Here is a 24,883-nt window from a genome sequence, read left to right as displayed (position 1 = left end):
AAACAATTTGCTTCAAGAGAAAGTGATGTTAGAACCCAGGCCCAAAGCAAACCAGAACAAATAAGACATATGTTCTTTTAACAGCTTGCAACAAGATTACTCAGATCCATTTTAGCACTTCCATGGTTTTAAAATATATCCAATTATCACTTTAACTAATATGGTCTTTTTTCTTAATGACACTTCATTGGTTTATTTAGAGAATCCAATTTAGGTTTCATTGGCCGATTCAACTTTATTTGTTTGTGTTTCTTCTATATCTCATTAATTAATTTGAGTGTAATTTTCCTTTGAGCATCACTTTGCTCATATCTCATTACCAACAGTAATTATAGTTGGAATAACAGCTAATTCTTAAGTTTTTTGATTGCTTATTATGTGCTATGCATTGTGGCAAGTGTTCTACATATACTGTTGCATAAAATATCCCCTTTTAGTCCTTTTAGTGCTTACATTTGGATTTTATTTTATCTGATTCGAATTATCTGATTTTAATATGCCTCCTTCTTTCATTGTAGTTGCCTGGTATATTTGTTTCTCTTCTTTGATTTTTAATTTCTTGTGTTATTGTAAAACATAGCTTACTTTTAAAAACTTACTTTGGAAATCTCATTTAATAAATGAATGTAACTCAAATTTATTGGGTTACTGATATGTTTGAAAATATCATTTAATAAATATAACTCAGTCAAATTTATTGGGTTACTGATATGTTTAGATTGATTCCTGAAAAATTGTTTTCTCTTTTCTATTTACCCTGCTTTTTATTGTTTCCTTTTGTTACTTTCCTGGCATGTACGAAACTCAGTCTTCCATGTCCTATGTGACCCTGATGCTTCAGAAGTTACGTAGCCTCTATCTGGCTAATCTATTATTTACATATTTAAAGTTTTCTATTAACATTATTATTATTATTAACATTAAGAGTTATCCCAGGGACCACTGGGTGGCTCAGTCAGTTAAGTGTCTGCCTTCAGCTCAGGTCATGATCCCAGGGTCCTGTGATGGAGTCCCACATGGGGCTCCTTGCTTAGCAGGGAGCCTGTTCTCCCTCCGCCTGCAGCTGGTGCTTGTGCTCTCTCTCTCTCTCTCTGATGAATAAATAAATAAATAATCTTTAAAAAAAAAAAAAAGAGTTATCCTAGATCTATATCCTCACTACAAGCAAGCTAAGAAGTTTGGCAGTATTTTACTTCCTTACTCTTCTTTTCTCTTTTTGTCACTTTCCTTCTGTACTTCTCAAGTTGAGATCATTTGGACTTTAATTACAAATTTTTATTAAAACTTTTTAATAATCAATACTTACTTAGACTCAACTATAGGCGTTCCTTTTTTCTTTGATCACTACTCTTTCTTGAATCTATCATATTTCTCTTGGATTAATTTCCAGGAACATATCTCCTAGTAATTCTTTCAGAGAGGGTTTGGGGGGTAGTAAATTTTTTGAACCCTATGTGTCTGAAAAAGTTTTTTTTCCCCCCCCAATTGAAGTATAATCGACTAGAGTATCCTATTAGTTTCAGGTGTAGATCACAGTGATATTTATAATACATAATTTTTATAATTTTTAAATAATTTTAATAATAATTTTTTTATAATACATAAAAATATTAAATCACTTTTTTATAATCATTTTTATAATACATAAAAATATCCCCATGATAAGTCTAGTTACCATATGTCTCCATACAAAGTTATTATAATACTACTGACTATATTCCCTATACTGTACATTACATCCAAAGGTAGAAAGAAAAGTAACAATGAAATCCCATGTACATAATATCCAATTTCAATAATTATCGAGTTCTTTTGATATTGAATTGTGTAAGTTCTTTATATATTTTGGATATTAACCTCTTATTGGATATGTAATTTGCAAATATCTTCAACCATTCAGTAGGTGGTCTTTTTGCTTTGTGGATGGCTTCCTTTGCTGTGTAAGAACTTCTAGTTTGATGTAACTTCATCTGTTTATTTTAGCTCTTGTTGCCCTTGCTGAAAGAGACTGGTCCAAAAAAAATTCTGCTAAGACCAATATCAAAGAGCTTTGTGCCTATGTTCTGTCTTAGGAATTTTATGATTCCAAACTTACGTTCAAGTCTTTAATCCATTTTTGACTTTATTTTTATATATGGTATAAGAAAGTGGTCCAGTTTCATTCTTTTGCATGTAGCTGTCCAGTTTTCTCAACATCACTTATTAAAGAGACAGTCTGTTCCCCCATTGTATAGCCTTGCCTCCTCTGTCATAGATTAATTGACCATATAATTGTGGGTTTATTGCTAGGGTCTTTATTCTATTCCATTGATCTATGCATCTGTTTTTGTGCCAGTACTATACTGTTCTGATCACTATGACTAGCATAGTCTGAAATTAGGGAGTGAAAAACCTCCAGCTTTGTTCTTCTTTCTCAACGTTGTTTTAGCTATTTAGGGTTTTTTTTTTTTTAATAAAAATTTTAGGATTCTTTGTTCTAGTTCTGTGAAAAATGTCATAGGTATTCTGCTGGGGATTGCATTAAATCTGTAGATTGCTTTGGGTAGTATGGACATTTTCCGTAAGATTTTTCTTCCAATCTATGACCATGGTATAACTTTCCATTTATTTGTGTCTTCTTCAATTTCTTTCATCAATGTCTTAAAGTTTTCAGAGTAGGTCTTATACTTCCTTGGTTAAATTTATTCCCAGGTATTTTATTCTTTTTGATGCAATCATAAATAGGATTTTCTTAATTTCTTTTTCTTATAGCTTGTTATTAGTGTACAGAAATGCAACAGATTTCTATATGCCAATTTCATATCCTGCAACATAATTAATTTCTTATTTCTAACAGTTTTTTGGTGGAGTTAGGTTCGCGCTATATAAATTATCATGTCATCTGCAAACAATGACAGTTTTACATCTTCCTTTCTAATTTGGATTATTTTATTTCTTCTTCTTGTCTAATTACTGTGGCTAAGACTATGTTTCATGAAAGAGGTGAGAGCCAACATGCTTGTCTTGTTCCTGATCTTAGAGGAAAAGCTTTCAGCTTTTCAATCTTGAGTATGATGTTAGCTGTGGTTTTGTCATATATGGCCTTTATTAAATTGAAGTATGTTCCCTCTGTATCTACTTTATTAAGAGTTTTTGCTATAAATGGATGTTAAATTTTGTCAAATGCTTTTCTGCATCTATTAAGATGAATATATGATTTTTATTGTTGGTTTTGTTAATGTAATGTATCATGTTGACTGATGTGTGGATGTTGAACCATCCTTGCACCCCTGGAATTAATCTTTCTTACTTGATCATGGTGTATGATCATATTAGTGTTGTCAAATTCAGTTTGCTATTTTTTTTTTGAGGATTTTTGCATCTATGATCCTTAGGGATACTGGCCTGTAATTTATTTTTATTTATTTATTTTGTGGTGGCTTCATCTGGTTTTGGTATCAGGGTAATGTTGGCCTCGTAAAATGAGTTTGGAAGTGTTCCTTTCTCTTCAGTATTATGGAATAATTTGAGAACAATAGGGACTATTCTTTAAATGTTTGGTAGAATTCACCTGTGCAGCTGTCTGGTTCTGGACTATAATTGGTTAAAGGTTTATTATTAATTTGATTTCATTACTTGTAATTGGTCTATTTAGATTTTCTATTTGTGATTCAGTCTTGGAAGACTGTGTTTATAGGAATTTATCCATTTCTTCTAGGTTTTCCAATTTGTTGGCATGTAACTATTCATCATAGTTGCTTACAATCCTTTGTATTTCTGTGATGTCAGTTGTTAACTTTTTCCTCTTTCGTTTCTGATTTTATTTATTTGGGTTCTCTCTTTTTATCTTGATGAATCTGGCAAGAGGTTTATTGATTTTGTTTATCTTTTCAAAGAACCAGCTTTTAGTTTCATTGATCTTTTCTATGGGTTTTTTTGGTCTCTATTTCATTTATTTCTACTCTGATCTTTACTATTTTCTTCTTTCTACTAATTTGGGCTTTGTTCTTTTTCTAGTTCTTTAGGTATAAAGTTAGATTACTCCAACGTTCATAGCAGCAATGTCCACAATGGCCAAACTGTGGAAGGAGCCAAAATGCCCTTCAACAGATGAATGGATAAAGAAGATGTGGTTCATAAATACAATGGAGTATTACTCAGCCATCAGAAAGGATGAATACCCACCATTTGCACTGACATTGATGGAACTGGAGGGGACTATGCTAAGTGAAATAAGTCAAGCAGAGAAAGACAATTATCATATGGTTTCACTCATATGTGGAACATAAGGAAGAGTGGGGAGGACCACAGGGGAAGGGAGGGAAAACTGAATGCGAAGAAATCAGAGAGGGAGACAAACCATGAGAGACTCTGGACTCCGGGAACCAAACTGAGGGTTACAGAAGGGAGGTGGGTGGAGGGATGGGGTAACTGGGTGATGGGTATTAAGGAGGGCACATATTGTGATGAGCACTGGTGTTATATGCAAACAATGAATCGTTGAACACTACATCAAAAACTAATGATGTACTATATGCTGGCTAACTGAACATAATAATAAAAAAAATAAGAAAAAAAGATGACTTATTTGGGACTCTTGTTACCTGAAGTAAGCTGGTATCACTATGAACTTCCTTCTTAGAACTGCTTTTGCTGGGTCAGATAGATTTTGAAAAGTTGTATTTCGAGTTTCATTTGTTTCAAAGTATTTTTTTTTTTAATTTTCTCTTTGATTCCTTCATTGACCTATTGGTTGTTTAGTAAATGTTTAGTCTCCATGTGTTTGTGTTTTTTTCAGTTTTTTTCTTATAGTTGATTTCTAGTTTCATACTGTTATGGTTAGAATAGATGCTTGATATGATTTCAGTCTTCTTGAATTTACTGACTTGTTTTGTAGTCTAATATATGATCCATCCTGGTGAACGTCCCATGTACATCTGAAAAGAGTGTGTGTTCTGCAGTTTTTGGGTGAAATGTTCTCTATATATCTATTCAGCCCATCTGGTCTAATGTGTTGTTTAAGGTCAATGTTTCCCTATTGATTTTCTGTCTGAATGAGCTATCCATTGAGGTAAGTGGGGTATTAAAGTCTCATACTATTATTGTATTGCTGTCAATCACTCCCCTTATGTCTGTTAATATTTGCTTTATATATTTAGGTGTTGCCATGTTGGGTGCATAAATATTTACAAATATTATATGCGATCCTCGATTGACCCTTTTGTCATTATATAATCTTCTTTGTCTTTTGTTACAGTCTGTTTTAAAGTCTATTTTATCTGAAATGAGTATTGGTACTCCAGCTTTCTTTTCATTTCCATTTGCATGGAATATCTTTTTCCATCCCTTCACTTTCAGTCTGTGTGTGTCTCTATATCTGAAGTGAGTCTCTTGTAGACAGAATATAAAAGGGTGTTATTTTTTTATCCACTCAGCCACTGTATGTCTTTGATTGGAACATTTAGTCCATTTACATTTAAAGTAATTATTGATAGGTATGTACTTATTGTCATTTTGTTATTTGTTTTCTGGTTGTTTTTGTAGTCTTCTCTGTTCCTTTCTTCTTCTGTTGGTCTATTCCTTTGTGGTTTCATGGTTTTCTTTAGTGTTATGTTTGGGTTCCATTCTCTTTATTTTTTGTGTTTCTATTGTACGTTTTTGGTTATGTACAAAAAACATGGTTACCATGAAGTTCATATATATGTATAGAAATAAAAAGGTTTTCGTTTTTTCCTAATACTTGTATGATAATTGATTGGAAAAGAATTTTATGTTCCGAATAATTTTTTCAGAACTAGGTAACTTCTTCATTTTTTTTTTAAACTTATGCTTAGTGCTACCAAGAAAAGTACTATGAATCTCACCAAGAAGCTTTTAGGATTTCTTCTTTTATCAGTGTTCTAAAGTTTCTTCTTGATGCTCTAGGACTGGATATGTTCCCATTCATCTTGCTAAACATTTCATTCACAGGAACTATGTCTTTTCTTTCTTCTTTTTTCAATCTTGGGAACTTTTCTTCAGTAATATATTTGAATATTTCATTCCATATATTCTCTCTGACCTCTCTTTCTGGAATTCCTATTTTTCTAACAACAGAAGAACCAATTTCCCCCCCTATACTTTACATCTTTTTTTCTTATATCCAGTGACCCTAAGTTTTGGGTAGACTTCAAGACTCAAATTTCTAGCTCATTAATTTGTTCTTCAGCTATGCCTATGCTGATATTCAGTGGAGAAAAAAAAAATCCATTAAATTTGTTTCAACAATCATATATTGTCATCATTTCTCACATCTCTATGCTTCCTCATAAAATGTGTTTTAATTTCTCAAATGCAGTATGCAATCTTAACCCTCTGAGGATATTAATTATGCTTCTTATAAAATCTCCATTTGTTTATTCTACTACTTCTGTTTTCTCAGACCTTAGTTCTTTAGTTTGATGATTTTTAAATGGAGTTGATTTTCCTCAGATTTGTTGATTCTAGATAATTTGCTTAAATTTGTATCTGTTATTATTTTTTTATTTTGGTATAAAAATGGCTATTGATGGGGGCAGATGGGGCTTTAGGTGGGACTACCATGGGGAGGGGTCTCTGTTCCCCCTTGAGGTTTCCAGTCACCTGGATTGCCCTGCTTCTCCATTCCAAGTATCCACATTCATTGCTTGTTCCTGGGAATAGAAGCCTCTACTTGGAAGTAGGTGTACTGAGGGACTCACCTCCTTGGCAATCCCTATAGCAATAGCTCAGAGCCCCATCCTCATTCATGTGACCAGCATCTGTGTCCCAGAGCAGTGCTGAGACATCTTTTTAATGTCTTATTCAACATGTGTTTGGGGCTATAGTTCCCTCCTTCCATCAGATCTTCTCCTCTTCTCTTTTTGTGTACAGTCCTTTATAATTCCTGACCCAACTAAGGCACATTTTTTTGTTTGTTTTATAGTATCATTATAGATATGTTTGCTCATTTTCTGTAATTTCCAAGGATTTGGGGCAAGTGGAGAAGACTGAAGCATGATGCCTTGATTCAATATTTTAACATTCATTACATTTGTGGAGTTCCTCTTTAACATGAATAGTGACAGCAGTAAAGGTATTTGAATAGTAAAAATATACAATGTTTGCATTTGGGATGGAAGAGAAGTATACAAAATCTATATGATAGCAGTGTGTTTTTCTACAAAGCTCTCTCCCACCTAAAGGCAGTCTCAGCTAGGTGAGATATGGTGGTTGTTAATTAAATGATGTGTTTGTAAGGTTAAGCCAAAGTTTAGAAAGATTCACATAAATTATCAGTGTATCCATTAAAGTTTCTCTCTTGCTGAAGTAACAGATGTGTTTTCTTTAGGAAAAAGAGAAAAAAAACCTTTACGATCCCACTTAAAAAATAAACCTATCAACACTGGATTTAGGACAACTTTGTGATATGAGTGGCAAACAGCTCTTGCATCCTTGTGATATGAGATCAAATAGTTTGACTCAAATGGTAGGAAAACAGGAATATTTGGGAAGCCAGATTCAAAAAATAGTGACTTTCTTTTCTTTCTTAACATTCATATGAAGTGTTTTGAAATTATTAGAGAGGATTGCATATTCATTTTTCTCTTTCATAATTCTTATGGGAGAAAAACATAGTTAAGAGAAGTGAAAATATTATATACAGGTTAACAATTTAATTAATTTATTTAAATTTTTTTTATTTTTCAAAAAGTGACCTCAAAACTACAGAGCTCAATCAATTCAATTGGTTGCTCTTGAGCACAGTGGGGATTTATTATCTACATTTTCTATTTCAGCAGGTGAGCCAATAATGATAAATTATCAGTGTGGGTAATGATGATTGAGTTGAAGAATGAGACAAATATTTAGTAAATCTGGCTGGTAAAACAAAACACATCAAGAATTAGCCCGGTGATGGGTATTAAGGAGGGCACTTACTGCATGGAGCACTGGGTGTTATACGAAAACAATGAATCGTGGATCACTACATCAAAAACTAATAATGTATTGCATGGTGACTAACATAACATAATAAAATTAAATTAAATTAAAAAAAAAAAGAATTTCACTACCAAATTCCTAATGTGTTTTTCTTTGTCAGCTCTTTCCCTAGGTAAAAATATTTCACATTAATTTGATTTTGTGATGGGCTTTTTTTCCTCCGAAGCTATGATTAAAAATGATTATGACAACACTCTTTCGTGGACCAATAAAGCAACATTTAGGAGTGGGTGAATGGGATGCAGAGAGGACACACACACACACACACACTCATGGACTAAACCAGCATTTTTATCATCACTGCAAACAAAAAACACTAGATCCTCTCATTATCCTTTTACACCTTTATGATATAACACCAAGTTGGATAACTGGGCAACCAGCTGAGAGCATAAATGAGGTAAATCTGGGAGGTGTCGCCTGATATCTTAGGGGAAAAGCTACAAATAAACCTAAGATGTAGTTGCTAGAATAATTTACTGCTTTTAGAACTTAGAGGAATTAATTGTACAGCAATTAGAGTGGCACTGGTGCTTTTGTCAAGCGCATTATTCTATGTTATTGGAACAGAGATCTGCTGACAATGCCATGGCCTGAAAGTATTAGCCTCTTAACTGTGACCAAAACCCTGATACAATCCTCAGGACTGAGAAGTGGCCAAAGAGCATAATTGAAACCACCTGAGTCACTGAGTGGATGGAATTTGTGATGTTCCTCTGTGTGTGTCCTAACTTTAGTTCTTTTCTCAGGAATAAATACTTTTAGTTCCCTCTTTGTTTTGGGGGATGAATGATTTAGTTTAGCCACAAATTCTCTCATATCATTAGTGGGTGAATGGGATGCAGAGAGGACACACACTATATCATTAGTGCTCTGTGAAAATGGAATGTCTACTCTGTTAAATGAAATAATTTTTTGCAAGCTATGTCTCTGGACTAGTACACTAATTTTCTAAGATATGTTGGGTTTCTTCTAATATAAAATCAATTCCTTTCTAAGCTTAACTCATGGTTTTCTGTTTGTTTATACTAAACCTTCACTGATGTTACTAGCAGATTGCTGGATGGACCATTAATCCATCCTAAAAATCTTTTGTTCTTTTATAGACAAGCTTTGATAATACAACAAGCTGAAAAAAAAGGAAAATAAAGCATTGTCGGACAGGGAATAGGTAGGTATGAAAGCCATAATTAAAAATAAATTTTCTCTCTCCCCAAAAGAATAAGACTAATAACACTGAAGACTTTGAGGAAAGAGGTAGATAGATAGACAGGGATTTACATGGGTATGAGAGTTGTCTTACTGGAGATTAAATTTGTGTTTCTCTCTCTGCTTTAGTGGGATGGGGGCTGGGTATCGCTGAGAATCATGTGTCCCCAGGGGATGTGGGTCTCCCTGAAGAGGATGGCTCATCACTTCCACATGGATGGTATTAGCTTGGAGAGATGAAGGAGTGGAGGTCAATGAATCTCTTGTGCTTCAAGATTTGGGACTCTCTCATAGGCAGTCAAGCTCCATAACCAGGGAAGGGGTTTGAATTGGTCTTCTGTATCAGGAATCAGAAAGGGAGAACTGATCCACTGGTGATGGTTCCTCATCTCCGAAAGGTAGGTAAAAAAGCCTTGCTTGTGTTGTCAAAATTCTGGACCCCATCAAATCCCACTGGTTTGTAAGGGGAGTGGAACGAGCCTGTGTAGTGTAAGGGTTATGAAGGCAAGCAGCCTGACTCTTGGGGAAATCCTGGAGATGGAATAGAGGAGCAGTAGTGGCTGGTCCCTCAAGGAGACACCCGAGCCACACTGGACATGGAACTGCAAGGGGGTCAGGAACTTCCAAGGAGAAGAACTTTATGGACTGAAGGCCTTGACATCACTGCTAGGCTCTGAAGGAAGGAGGCCCCTCAAAGTGCCAGCCTCCGTCAGAGGCATACCTGGCCTCCCCCACAGGCTGGACCTCCTTGATGCGGGGCTGGGTCAGCCACAGCAGCAATTAGCTTTCAACAGTGAAGGACCCCGAGGTAGCAGCAAAGGGTCACAGGAGCGGTGGCAGCTCAGGCTGCTGGGCAGATTTCTGTCTATAAATCTCAGGCCCCAGGAAGATGACTGAAAGTCTCAATATAATAGTAGTGGAAAGACTTTGTCTTCCATACACATTGAAAAAAACTTTTTCCCAGTAAAGGTGAATAAACGAAGATGAAATATAAGTGCTTCAACTGCAGTTAAAAGGTATTTACAATTATAAATTTTTAATACACATAAAATAGTTGATTATTTAATAAAGAATGTTTAGGACAAGTCTAACCATTTGTCCTGTCTATAAGGAACAACTGGCTTTGGGGCACCTGGGTGGCTTAGTCAGTTAAGCATCCGACTCTTGATTTCGGCTCAGGTTGAGATCTCACGGTCACGGGATGGAGCCCCGTACTGGGTTTTGCACTTAGCATGGAGTCTGCTTGAGATTCTCTCTCCCTCTGTCCCTCCTCCTGCTCTCTCTCTCTTTCTTTCAAATAAATAAATAAATAAATCTTTTAAAAGAAGAATAATCAATATTGATTTAACTATGCTTTTGCTATTTAATAATATGCATTTAAAATATGTCCAGTGGAAAAAATATAAGTGCTATACACAGCGTGGGATAGCAATTACTTACCCTGTAGGCTGGCTTTCAAAGTCTTCTGACCACTGCTCTTGAATATCCTCTGTAGAAAGGTCTACATCCCGGGTGGTGGCAAAATTGAACTCACTGCCTTCATTCCCATGGAAATAAATGGAGTTCCCATCTGACTGACAGCTATGCTGTAGATAAAAAGAGAGCATGGGGTGGCTGTTGAATTGGTTTTGTAGCTGTATCTGTCTTACTCATGTATAATTAGAGTGTTTAGAAAAGTCATTATATTATTCCCTCTATGATGGATTCTCAAATCAGAAGAGCTTGTTACTTCTTTTTTTGTCTTGTTTAATTCAATTACAATTCCTTTCTAACTTATTAAGTTATCACCAAAAAAAGGAGTCAAGAGGCCATTTGAGCTTTGCCACTTCAGCCTTCGGTATGAAACAAGAATATTTTAATTGGAATAATTTCCCATCTTCACCCAGTCTTTGTCATAGGAATTAAGTGTGATAATGACTTGTCATATATTTTCAATGCTGTGTTTATGGGCTAAATCACACTGACCTTTACAATATTCTATATATTTCTGGCTTGCCACTCAAGCCTTTCACAATTTGTCTATAAATGGGATATGAGTCGAATAGCCAGCTAATCAAAACATGGAATATAGAAAAGGTCAAATTAATCCCTGATATGATCGTATATTCTCAGCTACCTTTTGAATAAAAGTTTCTGGCGAGACCAAAGTAGTGCATGACGCCCCCAGTGAAGAGCTGGGAAATCACAATCTTTGCTATTCTCCCAAAACACAAAGAATAAAGAAAAAGAGTTTCTTGTGATACTTTTTTTTTAACCTATTTTTTTTTCAACTTCAAGGGAATAGTCAAAGATAAGATCAAACTCTGGAGCTGAGTAAACTGAATATTTACTTTGTAAAAATACAAGTTTTTATTAACTAACTTTTGGTAGTAAGTCATATATACAGAAATACTAATAAAAGAAAGATCAAACATCCTGTTAAGTCTTACATCCTCTTAAAATGCAATAGAAATGAAGAAAAATAATTGGACAGAAAATATCAGGCCCAGCAACTGTCAGTTCTGTAGAGCTGGGATCATGTCCATGTTGTTCCTTGCTCTATACACAATGCGTGGCTTATAGTAGAAATTAAAATAAACATTTGTTGAATAATTCAATAATGTATGAATGAATGATATGGCTATGCCTTTTCAAGTAATCAAGTTTTCTTTTACAGAGAACTTACTATGTAGAAGGCATTTAGGAACGTACTGGGGGGGAGGGGTTTATAATGAAGTATAATAATACATAATCTTTGCTCTCAAAAAAATGCCAGTCTCATTGAGAGATAGCAAAGATAGGTCTCAATGCTAGACGGCAGATGGTAAGTGCTAATGAGTGAGAAAAGGTAAGAATCACTGTCCAAGGCTGGTCTAAATGCATAGGTTTCACAGATGAACAGGTCTTTAACCTGCTTTAAAGGATGGATAAAAATCCAAGTTGAATGACGAATATGAATGAACGACAACGGTGATCAGTAGGCATGATTTTGAGAATTCGACTGGAGCCTGACAGTAAAAAAATCTTTAGTAGTCTTAGAGATCTCTACAATATCCTGTTGGCAGTGGTGTCCTAAAATAAGGGAGTGATGTATCAAAGAAATGTTTTTTGACAATTAAACTGGTTATGGCGGATAAAATCAATTGAAGGAGGAATCAGAGTACCATTTTGAAAGAGCAAATAAAGCTTCTAGAAGCTTCCAGAAGTTCAAGAGTCAGAGCATATGATCTTGGGAGAGTCATTTCACAGCACTAACACATAAGCCACACCAGAGCCTGTCATCATCTTAGATACTATTGTAGCATGTAGCATGCATCACCTGCCTGAGAATCCTCTTCACACCACAGTGAATACAGGTTATTTACAGATGCTAAACTGAGCTCATTATATGTGATCCTTACCCCACACAAACTGATCAAAACTAGGGTTCAGTTTACTTAACAGTAAGTAGAAACTGTCAAAAGGTGACAAACCCAAGGGTCCACTACTATCCTGTAAAGACTACAAATGCTAACTAAAATAACAGAGATTACTTTCCTAATAAATCCACCAAACTCTAAGTAACGTTTTTCACAATTATCTTCACATTCTGGAATCCTGATCAACTGTGGCCTATGTGTACCTGGGATTAATGTAAGAATGCTGGTATCAGTGCAGATGACACATTTAGTCATCGTCTAAGGAAAAGACATACATGAAATATCTATATGTGTGAAAACAGAACAATTTAATTACATTTTAAAAGGACATATTTAGGGTGCCTGGGTGGCTCAGTTGGTTAAGCGACTGCCTTCGGCTCAGGTCAGATCCCAGAATCCTGGGATCGAGTCCCACATCGGGCTCCCGGCTCAGCGGGGAGCCTGCTTCTCCCTCTGACCCTCTCCCCTCTCATGCTGTTTCTCTCTCTCTCTCAAATAAATAAATAAATAAATAAATAAATAAAATCTTAAAAAAAATAAAAGGACATATTTACGTAATAAAAAGTGACTCACTTAACATGAAACCTTGGTCATTTCTGTCTGAATATCAATTTAATTATTTCAGTTTTTGTTCAATATGCCTCAGAATTGTTTGTTAATACTTTAAGACTGTGTTATAAATAAGTGTTTTGCTACTCCTCCAAAATTTATATTATTAAGATATTTGATATATATTTTAATTTAGTTGAAATGGAAAATTTGTGTAAAAAAAGCCATTATAAAACTAGATATTGTTTAACTGCATATTGTTAAACTGATTTCAAAAAATTAAAATCAGTTGGTGTTTTAGAAAAATAGAAATAATTTTAAAGGATCTTTTTGTTAGGGATTTTGCTGTTACCAAATACATCTGGTAGTTGAATAGATCATTTGTAATTGTATAATTATTGAAAATTACCTACCAAATACACAATTTTGACACTATGACTACAGAGCACCAGCATATGAAACACAAGTAATACTTACCACATCAAGGATAAATAAAGCGATCTGAAAACATATTAATCCAATTTTCATGCTAATAGGATCTAAAAACTAGTAGGATCTGTCTTTGGTAAGTTTCCATGAAAGAGATAATGGTATGATTTTGGGCACAGTATTATTATTTCTATAGGGAAGGAGTTGTTCTCTAACAGCTTGTAGTAAAAGAAGAATAATGCCAAATCTAAATTCAAACAGGGCAGTGGTTTAGAACAATCAGTGCTGGTCTTTCCACTGCAAATATCCTAATCCTGTCTGTCAGGTTTAAGGGACGATTCACAGTTAGCTCTATTCTCCCTTCCCAAATAGGCCCAAAGTCCTCTGGGTGTGGAGGGGAAAAGGATTGCTCTTTGAATATTCTCTTCTTCATAGTCAGCGCTGGACTGCAGTACCGAAAAAAGGTTGTGACATATGCAAAGTAAACAGCCACAGTTCAGCGGGAGGCGGCTCAACCTCCCCTCTCTCTTAGCAAGATGGGGCTGTCATTTTCTGGGCAGCAGGGCCTGGGGATGCACAGAACACACACAGCAACGGATGGCTGCATGATTCCCCACCATGCTAAGGAGATCAAGAGATAACTTCTGCCTCTGCCATTCTGGGTAGAACCCAATGTTTTCGAGGTTTGGAGTCAGGGTAATACGAGCCAGCATGGTCATACTGGGACTATAAAATAGGAGACAGTTTGTGTGAAACTGGTGTATTCCTGAGTCATCTGAGCAGGAATGGGCAGGGACAGGCCTACTGAGAAGTTGACTGTTTATAGGCCCTATATTTAAGACTCCTGTGAAAGGTAGGGGGACAGTTGAGGGTTCTCATTCTGAGGATCCCTAAATCAATCACAAGGCAAGTTAGAGCTCCCTGTGAATTCTATTTTAGGATTTGTCACAAGGGGCTCAAAATCTTAGAATGGGCCAGGTTTCCCAGATACTCTCCAAACTCAGAACTTCTGCCGGAATGCATCTGGACTGGGATAGAATTGGCTTGTTTGATACTGCATCTCTGCCTCTGGATGGGAGCCATGGCCCCTAAAATCTACCTCAATTAATTCAGCACTTACATGAATTGAGGAGATGAAGGTTGGAAAAGAACAAAATCCTAGAAACCAAAACCGATCAAGATGACAAGAAATGAAGACTCAGTTGCTACCCATCCTCAAGGAGTCTGAGGATTGCAATCAGAAGGCCTGTTCCAATGCGTTTGCTCACATAATAGCTACATGGCTTTGCATAAGTCAGTTAACCCCTGTAGGCCTCAGTTTCTCAGGCTACAGAATGATGTCAATAATATCTGTTCCCTAGAGGTGGTGTTAGAAGCACAAGTAATATTACCTGTGGAAGTGTGTTTCTGAAACGTCTGAGTGCTATACAATAATCATTATTTTATTTCTGGATAGATATTTTTTCCAAAAATAAGCTGGTATAGTCCATACTCTTAGCGGGAGGTGAAAGAGAAATAGAAACATATGTAAATCCATTTTTAATTGCGTTTCTCATTAGAATAGTCATTAAAATTCTTCAGGTCAACTTAAAACCTTTAGTAAAATGTGTAAGAATATGTCCCACAATACCATATGGTAAAAATACAGCAAACATTCATTCACATTTAGGGCAGATAGAAGCATCAATTAGAACTTTAAAGGCCCTCCAAATTTTGGCAGATTACCAAAAATTCTCTGAGGACAGGAAAACTTAACAATGCAAGATGTCCATTGCCACTTTTTTTTTTTTTTACAAATGAACTTGCCTTGTGTAATATCAGTATACTATGTTAAAAATCCAAGCAAAATGTGCATTGAAAGTATGAAAAGAATTTCAGAAAACTGCTCTCAGTGATTTTAATACCCAGCTGTTTTTGTTTAGCATCTGTTCAAACTCATGTCATTTATATGTAATAACAATTAAAATCTAAACAAGTTCAAAAGACAGTTAAATGTCTAACTTTGTGAGATACATGAGCTCTTGATATGATAAAAACAAGAATATTTTGGAATTCAGGAGTATGTTGAGTATACTAAAAATCTATCAAGTTTTTTTTTTTTTTTTTTGAGCAAACAGGATCATAAAATTTGATTTCCTGAGTTACAGCTTTTGACTGACTTATGGTGACTATGTATCAGGTAACTAAGCATGTATTTGGGGCAAAATAAAGGTATAAATTCTGAAGATGGCTCTCAATATTTCTATTTCTAGCCTTCCTAATGTGCATTATGATACTATCACTATTTTTACTTCGTGTCACTATTTTACCAGTGATCAATGACACATACTTTATAGTTCTGAGTACCAAAGATCTCCAATTTTTAAAAATCCCTTAAATATAGTCCTTACTTGTTTCTATTTGTCAATCGAAAATATTTTCCTACTTTGCAGCGAAATGGGTTTCCTTTACTTGAAAAGCAGAACACAGTGTAGCTAAGTGACAAGAATTTGCCATTCAGAAAAGCATCAACAGGAAACATCAGTGCAAATTCCTCAATATAACAAGTCCTTGGCCACAATTCAGGATAGCATTTTTCTAAGCTTGCTCCCTATCCTCTGCTGCAAATGTTAATGACTTCACCTCTGTACTTGTAAAAGTACTTGCAATCGCCCCCACCACGGTTTAATTAGGTTTTCATCGAAGATGAACACCGAGGCACCTCTTAATATTATCTCCCTGGGGTCTAATGGCCCTGATGCTTCTTTCAGGCATCTGTAGACTTACAATTTATTTTTTTGATGATATCCTTTTTGTTGGAATGAGTATATTGGGCATTTGGGCAATGCCAGCTTGCAGAGAGCTGGTGGCAGATGGAATGAAATCTGCCTAGTATGCTTTCCCCTCCACATGAGCAGAGAGCCATCCATTTCCTCCATTAAGGAGTTGTCACTCAGCCCACCCAGCTGGAAGACCATTTCTGATAGCCAAGCTGGCTGGTGGCAGACAATTCAGATACAAAGTGCACTTTAAAAGGAAGCTAAAACATCATTTGTAGGAAAATTGAAAATGCATGGCTTCCACCACAGCCAATGTTTTAATGACTGTAATATTTTAAGTGATTATTTTTGCCACTTCAGATTGCTCCTTAGAGAGGAGAGGTTTTTTAATTAAAATCTAGGCAATGCAAATAGATGAGATATGAGGAGCAGAGGAAAGAGAAATAAGATGAATAAAATTAATTAAAATGGCATTGTTGGCAGAGTCATAAATTAGCCAATATCTGGCTGGAAATAAAATATGTTGGTAGAGGAGTTTCTGGGATTACATTGGGATGTGTGATTGAGTGATTGGAAATTGACTGACTTATAGCCTACATATCATTGTGTTTCCTAAGCTTTTCTCTACACTAGAGCTATTATCATATAGAAATACATATTTCCTACAACCTGGGTCAATGGTCTTTAAAGATACAGATTTTCATGCTATATTTAAAAAAATCGAAATAGGAAGAGAATGATTTCTCTCATGAGGCAAAATGAATTTCTGTCATTTTCCACACATTCAATTTCTAGGTAATTTAATGCCAGTTAAAAGACTGAAAACTTGGCTATGAACACAGTCCAGGTGCAGGAGGGCTGAAGTGCATTTTCTGTAGTCGACACAATAGATTCAACCATAGTGAGTGAATTTTAGGGAGCTTAAAGGGTATTTTTTCTCATTATTTTCTGGATTCGTTAAACATTCACATTTGAACCACTTTGTACCAAGATTCATAAAGATTCGATTTATGGTATATTTTGTGACAAGTGTATAATTACTTGGCAACAGTTATGACAACTCCAAAATGGCAACAGTGACAGATTTGAATTGGAGTAATGAGAGTAAGAATAACAATGTAAAATTCCATAGGGCGGTTGTTAACCTTGTCTATGGAGACCAACTTGACTTTCACAGGGTCTGAGGTTTTCGGACTTGCCTTCTCAAATTAAGGCTGAGGATGCCAGGTACAATGTGGGAGGCTACAGGAGACTGAGGAACGAAAGGGCTGGCTTTCTAGTAAAACACACTTGGCTACAAAAGTCAAAACTGTTTGATCTTGGAGAAGCCATTTGGCCTCTCTGAGCCTCTGTCTTTTCATCCGCGGAATGGGAGTAAGTGTGAGGATTAGATGAGATACTGTAGGCGACATGCGCCCTAAAGATTGGGGAATCTCAGGAAATCAGTAAATGTTCATTACCCCCATCTTCATTCATTCACTTAACAAACCTTACTTCATTCATTCGCTTAACAAACCTTACTTCATTGATTCACTTAGCAAACCTTACTTCATTCATTCGCTTAACAAACCTTCCTTCAGTGAGTGTCACCGGGCAGGTTCCGTGCTATGTCCTGTGCTAGGCACAGAAATGATGAAAAATGTTATGTTTTTGACGTTCATATAGAGTAAAATAAATCTCATGGAACATTGCGTTACTTAGTGATTAAATGTGTCACCTTCAGATCAAAAACAAACAAAAAGGGTGCATCAGTCAGGGAGGCTCTGGGGATTTGTTTGACTAGTTACTTCCGGTAGCATTTATCAAAATTATTTGATTCCATATTATTGCCACCCTTGTCATGGTGATTTGGCTCAATTCCATGTTTCACTAATGCTATTCCACATTAATTACTGTACAAATACGCAGCTTTGGAGGGAAATTGTGAAAAGCACACGACTTGTGTTTAACCCTTCATCCCCAAAGTACTGTTATTAGCTTGACAAATTATATTCTGGCTCATTCTACAATATCATGCACCCACCTCTTGGGGGAAACATGACAATAAGAGCAATGCAATCCAAAGTGAAGAACATCCCAAGCAAAGGGAATTTAGGTAGACAGCATGCAATTAACCAGGCTGGAATCTGGCCAGAAAGATCATAGTTAACGTTCCGATTCTTAATGGAAAAAGACATGGGAACATGGACTAACCACAAGTCTTACTGAGCTCAGGTTTATCCTCATTAGAAAGCCGGGACTTAAATCCCTCAAGTTACACACCAGATAGTTTCCAGTAGAGCGATTTGCAAAGCACATTTCTGGAAAGCATATCTGATTTCCTTCTGTTTGTCCTTATACTGTAAAAAATAAAATAAAATCATTGAAAGGATCATTGAAACCTTCTTCTGGGGTGCTTAATTTCTGGGAAACAAGTTGGGCATTATAGTAGGCAGGTACTGATCTGCCAGGGGATTACATCCCCCGAAATGCATGTTTAAAAGTGAACTCTGCTTTGAGTGTGATCATCCCTTTCACCATTCGTCTTAGGTTTTTTTCATTAGCCTCAACCTGCATGAAGACTTTAAATTTTCAGACAAATTAATTTACATGCTTTCGTAATTTGGACATAATGACCTTATTCTGCATTAACAATTCCACAATTTATGATAAAAGTATTAGACAGGTGACAGCAGAATCCCAGAAAGCTCCAATTCTTATTCAGGACTGGAGATCTGCCTAGTGTCCACTGGGACAATGAATTTGGCAAATGCTTAATGTACAAGAGCTATAAGAAAATTAATAGACTCTCCTGTTTTGACTTAATGCTTCCCCTTAATGGGTTGTTGATTTGCCTAATGGCTGTTGTCTTCATTAGGGCCTTTGGTGTTTGTTAAACAAAAAATTGTCATTATTACTGCATATTTATCAACAATAAGTGTAGTATAGAGGAAGCAGTCTGTCTAAATGGAAGCAGTAATAGAGAAAAAAATAACATATGACCCTTCTAAATTCTGTATAGTTATTCCAAATCCCTGGCCTAAATTTGAAAAACTTAATAAGTTACTTTTTAAAGAAATTTCTTTTAAATACATGCAATCAAATCACAGTCTATTCTAAAGGACAAACCTTCCTCACAGCGTTGATTGACTTCCCAACACGAGTTGACATAAATGTGTAGAAGGAGCCATCTGGAATTCTTTGCTAGCCACACAATGAACTCGGGTAATAAAGAGAGAAAGATTAGCAGGTTCAGGCACGTAATCAGAGTGGGAAGAGTTCTTAAAAATAAAAAATATGCGGAACGGCACCTATCTCACAGTGATCTGCCTTTAATCTGTGGGTCAATTCCAGAGTTGACAGAAGCCAGTGATTTATGCCTTTGCAAGCGAAGAGTAACCAGGCTAGCTGAGCAGATATAAACATTTATTAATGGTGACTGAGCAAAACATACACTCTCTCTTTCTCCCTCTCTCTCTACACACACACACAGATACCAAAGAGTCACGAATGATTCATGCTTTCAAAATACAAATTCTGGCTGCCACTAAAGATGAGAGAAAGCAAACAAAATGAAGCACGTGTTTGACTAAGAGTCGCCTCCATGGTATATCGATCCATTTGGAAACTCTGCTCCATGGGGTACTATTAAAGGAAAACAAAACAAAACAAAACAAAACCCAAACCCAAACACTTGCTCACAGCTCTCCTCATCGTCCGTCCCTGGGTTCTCCTGTGAGTGCTCCCCTGATCTTTGCGGCTCTTCTCTTTGATGGTGAGTTACAGAAAGCAGGCTGCTAGCTGAAGGAGCTCCAGGCTGGCCCTCCAAAAACTTAACATTTAGTGTTTTTCTTTGACCTTGAAATTAAGGATGTTCTCAGATCACAGGATGTATGTTTGAGGAGCTGGAAAGAGATGACTTTGATGGATTTGTCCAAATGTTTCAAGAGTGACTACGGGAAATGAAGTGCCAAACCCATTTACAGACACCCAGTGTTTATTGACTATTGATACAAAACTTGGATGATAAGGCTTCCTCATGTGCTGGCACATATGAAGGATTTATGAAATGCCATCATGACTACTATTTCTATTATCATCGTTACTACTATTTATCATCATAAGGTTACTATTATTATTTATTATTATTTAGCATCCATGTTAGCGCAAGTATCATTCCTGGATATGAGACTCCTACCCAAGGTGAAATGCTGATCCTTGATACTCTAAGTCTTAACTGGAAAGGGCTAAAAAATTGGTTCATTTCCCTTAAACCTTGATGGCAAAAGCAAGACCATTGTCGTAGAGTTGGAGCACAAGAAGTTGCCCTAAGATGAATCACTGCCCTGCTTCAGACAGGAAGAATGGGCCTCCCACTTCCGAATGTGGCACAAACACCCACAACCGCCTGACCGAGAGACGTGCTCCCGTGGGATGGGGGATGGCAGCCGTGGCAGTATTTAGCTATTCTAGCAACTGTGGATGAACAGGCAGAGTACACTCTGTGTCTTTTTTTTTTTTTTTTTTTAAAGATTTTATTTATTTGTCAGAGAGACAGAGAGAGAGAGAGAAAGAGAGCACAAGCAGGGGGAGCGGCAGGCAAAGGGAGAAGCAGGCTCATGGCTGAAGCAAGAAGCCCAATGTGGGACTCGATCCCAGGACCCTGGGATCATGACCTGAGCTGAAGGCAGATGCTTAACCGACTGAGCCACCCAGGTGTCCCTGTGTGTTTTGAATAGGAACGATGGACACAAGTAATTCTTGATTCTCCTAGAAATCATATACAAAGGTTGAAAAGGGATGCAGTATTCTATAAACGAAGGCAAAATCATCTTAACTAGTAATTAAGACAGGTGATTCGATACTGAGTAGGCTTCAGTCCACTTGCCTTGTGAGTCCATGATCTGCTTACTCTGGGATATTGCTAATGAGGGTGGTGCTCTGGGGAGCTTTTTAATTTGCAGCACTGTATTTATTGGCATTTAGAGCCCCACCTACTTGGTCATGAACAAAGGGCTGCTTAGGGATTTGCGGAAAATAAAACATCATGATGGTAATTAGAAGCATAAGAATGTGGTGTGCCTTTTCTTCCACATGGACAAGTTTTCTGGAAAAACACTGGAAGATGAGTCAGGCAAGGCCATGCACTTGTAAAAAGAATGGAGGAGAAACACAGAAGGCTATAGAGGAAGAACACATTAATTCCATAACCCCTTGCAGCTTACCAACCCCAAATCAAAAAGCACAACAAATGTAAGGCTAGATTCCATATTAAAAGCCAATACTGTTATACATCTATTTTATGTTAATTATCCAAGAGCCAACAGATGGTAATGGCCTTCTACCAACCCAGGACAGATTTAAACTGGTGACCTATAATTGCAATTCTCCAGATCACATAAACTCCTTAAGTTAATTACTCTATTTGGTCTTATATCAATCTGCCCTACTTGAGATAAACAAGAATTGGCTCAGATGAAATGAATTAAATATTCCCAAAGAAACTGAAAAAAAAAATCTAAAGAAGATAAGGAGAAATATGCACTGTGAATATGAATCATTTTCATCTTTCCTATCTGACCTGACACCCTTAAACATTATTTTTGAGGTCATCAGCTAGGCAGTCTACAGCCTCACTACTTTCTATTCCCTTGTTTTATGAACAGTAGCATTTAAAAAAAATCATTTGTTGTTAATAATAGAAACTATTAATAATTCTGATTACATAAGTGGCATTGAAATTTAATTCCAATGGAAACTATCTCTTATTTTGATTGCCAAAGGTTACATGTACGGGCAACATTTGTGTCCAACTTAATCATTTTAATGCATTTGATTCTGATGTTACTTCAATGACATGTAAGGATGACATAATTTGTGAGGTCTATATTTTTTCTATCCTATTCTCCCCCACCTCATAATCAGAGCAGTCAGCTCAATCCTTTGCCTTCTACACATTTTCCTCTATGTTCACTTCCTTGTGGAGCCTATTCTCTAGGTTTCAATATAGAGAACACATATTTATTAAACCCTTTCTATGTGCTAGGGACTGTTCTAAGGGTTTTATGTGTATTTTCTTATTTAATTATCACAGCTTGGGGTGGATACTATTATTATCCCTGTTACAGATGAGGATACTGAGGAAACAAGAGATTAAATAAGTTGCCCCAAACCACATGGCTAATAAATGGTAAAGCCAAGATTTTAACCAATATATTTAAGCCCCCTTTCTTAACAGTTGTGCTGTCTCCAGTTTCATTCACAATATTTTCAGCTGACTTCAAGTCATCAGTGAATATGAAATTCATTTTCTCTCCTCCTAAACTAGATCATCTGGTTATTTTTTCCAGCTTCTCATTCATTCTGTTAACACCTAACAACAATCCATCATGTGCCAAACACTGGAGATTTAAAAATGGTTGAAACAGTCCCTGAGCTTAAGAAGCTGACATTCTAACCAGGGAGACAGAAACATAAATGGAAAGCAAGGTTGTAAATGCACTCATAGATGTATATGTACCATGTAAGAGAATATTGAAATGGAACTACTCCACATTTTAAGGTGAGGGTGGGATGGACCAACTACAAGGACCTAGTGAAAGAGGTGATAAAAGGGCTTAGTTACTCACTCACGTTGCAGGGATTCAAATTCAAAGTTGATGTGAGTAGGAAGCTGGACAGCAGAGAAATGATTTCTTTAGAGAGGTTTGGTGGTGAACTATGCGTCCCACCCATGACCGCATCAGAGGAGGAAGGTATCTTCTCTGCTCAAGCCTGGTGCATTGGACTTCAAGGGTACCACTTGGACGGTATGCTGGATGGGCCTGGACTTGTGCCTAGAGCTGCCTGGAGGATGGCTAGGTAAGAAGAGGGCTGTGCTTAGAAGTAACTACTCTCCTCCCAATCATGGATCCAAGGTGAACGTTTACTAGAGTGTACACTTCAGCCCATGGACACAAGAAACAGCCTAGTTTGTCTAAGATCCTGCCTCAAATGGTTCCCTGGAGGGGCAAGAAGCCCTCAGTGGAAACAGGTTGTAGTCATTAACCTGAGGTCCTGTGGCTGGAAGTGGAAACAGACATGGGAGATGCATCAAAGAACAGCAGGTGAGAGATCCCCAGCATTAGTGAGGAGCGGGGAGATTTCCAAAGAGCCCAAAGGTAGACTGAAGAGAGAGTCAGCTTTGATCGCTTGCCAGGCCAAGGGATCAGTAGTTACAGTTTATAACAATATCTGCCTCTTGCCTCTTCTGCTTCCTCCACACCCAGCCCTGGAGGGTTCAGAGGCTGAAATGCATGGGGTGGTGAGGACCGAGAAGGAGCTGACCACTGCCATCATTCCCACTGCAGCAGACCTAAGCCAGAGGAGGGGAGAAGCTACGGATGAAGCTTGGAGCTTAGGTGATTACAGTGATCTGATCATATCTGTTATTGATCCGGGACTATCTGAGAGACAAAAATGATTGGATGCCTTATTTGGTCTCTCGGCAGTCTTGGGATCTGCAAAGAGAACAGAGATAAAGAAGCTCTCAGGCTGAACCTCAATGGTCACTGGGGGAAACAAAGAGACCTGTTTTCCACAGCCAGTCCACAACCCCAATTCCTGCTTGTTCAACCTAATAGTTACATCAGCACAGAGAGGACGGAGACATGAATGATGCACAAAGTTCACACAGACAATGACTTTGGAACTGGGCCCTTAGGGAGGCTGGGAATTACCAGGCAGAGAAAAAAGAAGGTGGAAAAGCATGTGTAAAGTGTAGCAGTGTGGAATTCTGTGCTGGGTTTGTGAGGCTGGAGCACAGTGGATCAGGAGATGAGGATGAAAGTTAGGTGGGGCCTGGACTAAGGGGCCTCGGATTACAGGCTAGGCCTCCACGGGAAGCCATCGGAGGTCTTGAGTATGGAGGGAGCATGATGTGATTTCTGTGAAGGAATGATGCTGGAGTTTCTGTCACTGACATCCCTACGTATGGTCCTTGCCTCTTAACACCCTGGTCACAGGCAGTCCACTGCTGTGAGACTTGATTTCTCTTTCTTCAGCATCTCATCGTTATTATACTATATCACCTCCCGCATAGGCTACTGCAAATGCCTCCTGCCTCCATAAGCAAACCATGTCAATACTCCCATCCCCTTAAGTTCACCTGAGGTCAGCACTCAATACCTGTGATGGTCCAGTAACCAGGACCGTGAAAACAAAATCAGCTAGAAGAGTGTGGAGGAGAAGAAAGAGGCCAGTGCTTGGGCCGAACTCACTAAATTCTAATGTATAAAAAAAATCAGTCATCTGGAGGAAGGAATGTGCATTACAAATGGAATAAAGCTGGAGCAAGATCAAGAAATAGAAAAAAACCCAAGAATCTTTTAACCTATAGTCAGAGAGTGACAGGGAAGAAAATAGGCAGATAATTTAATAAGTGGATGTTGGGAAGAAACATGGGCCAAACAGAATCACACTGGTTTATATTTACGACCTGTAAGAGCAAAGCCATGTGGTGAATGAAATCAAGATCAAGTCTGATTTCTCTATGTGAGTCCTGGCTCTCCCATGGGTGAGAGGGATATTTTGGATAAGTTA

General features: G+C 37.1%; 1 protein-coding gene across 3 annotated transcripts in view; it reads right to left on the bottom strand.

Moving 5' to 3' along the window:
• RELN (reelin) overlaps window positions 1-24,883 on the bottom strand; it is a 490,351-nt gene that overhangs the window by 181,515 nt on the left and 283,953 nt on the right. For all 3 annotated transcript variants that reach the window (XM_078060039.1, XM_078060040.1, XM_036067465.2), the window contains exon 11: window positions 10,630-10,775. In XM_078060039.1, coding sequence (XP_077916165.1) covers window positions 10,630-10,775 — 146 coding nt within the window. The remainder of the gene's footprint in view (window positions 1-10,629; window positions 10,776-24,883) is intronic.

Source organism: Halichoerus grypus, chromosome 12, assembly GCF_964656455.1.
Source record: "Halichoerus grypus chromosome 12, mHalGry1.hap1.1, whole genome shotgun sequence".
Lineage (NCBI taxonomy): Eukaryota > Metazoa > Chordata > Mammalia > Carnivora > Phocidae > Halichoerus > Halichoerus grypus.
Note: the sequence above shows the minus strand (reverse complement) of the source record. Positions and strands in the feature narration are given on the sequence as shown.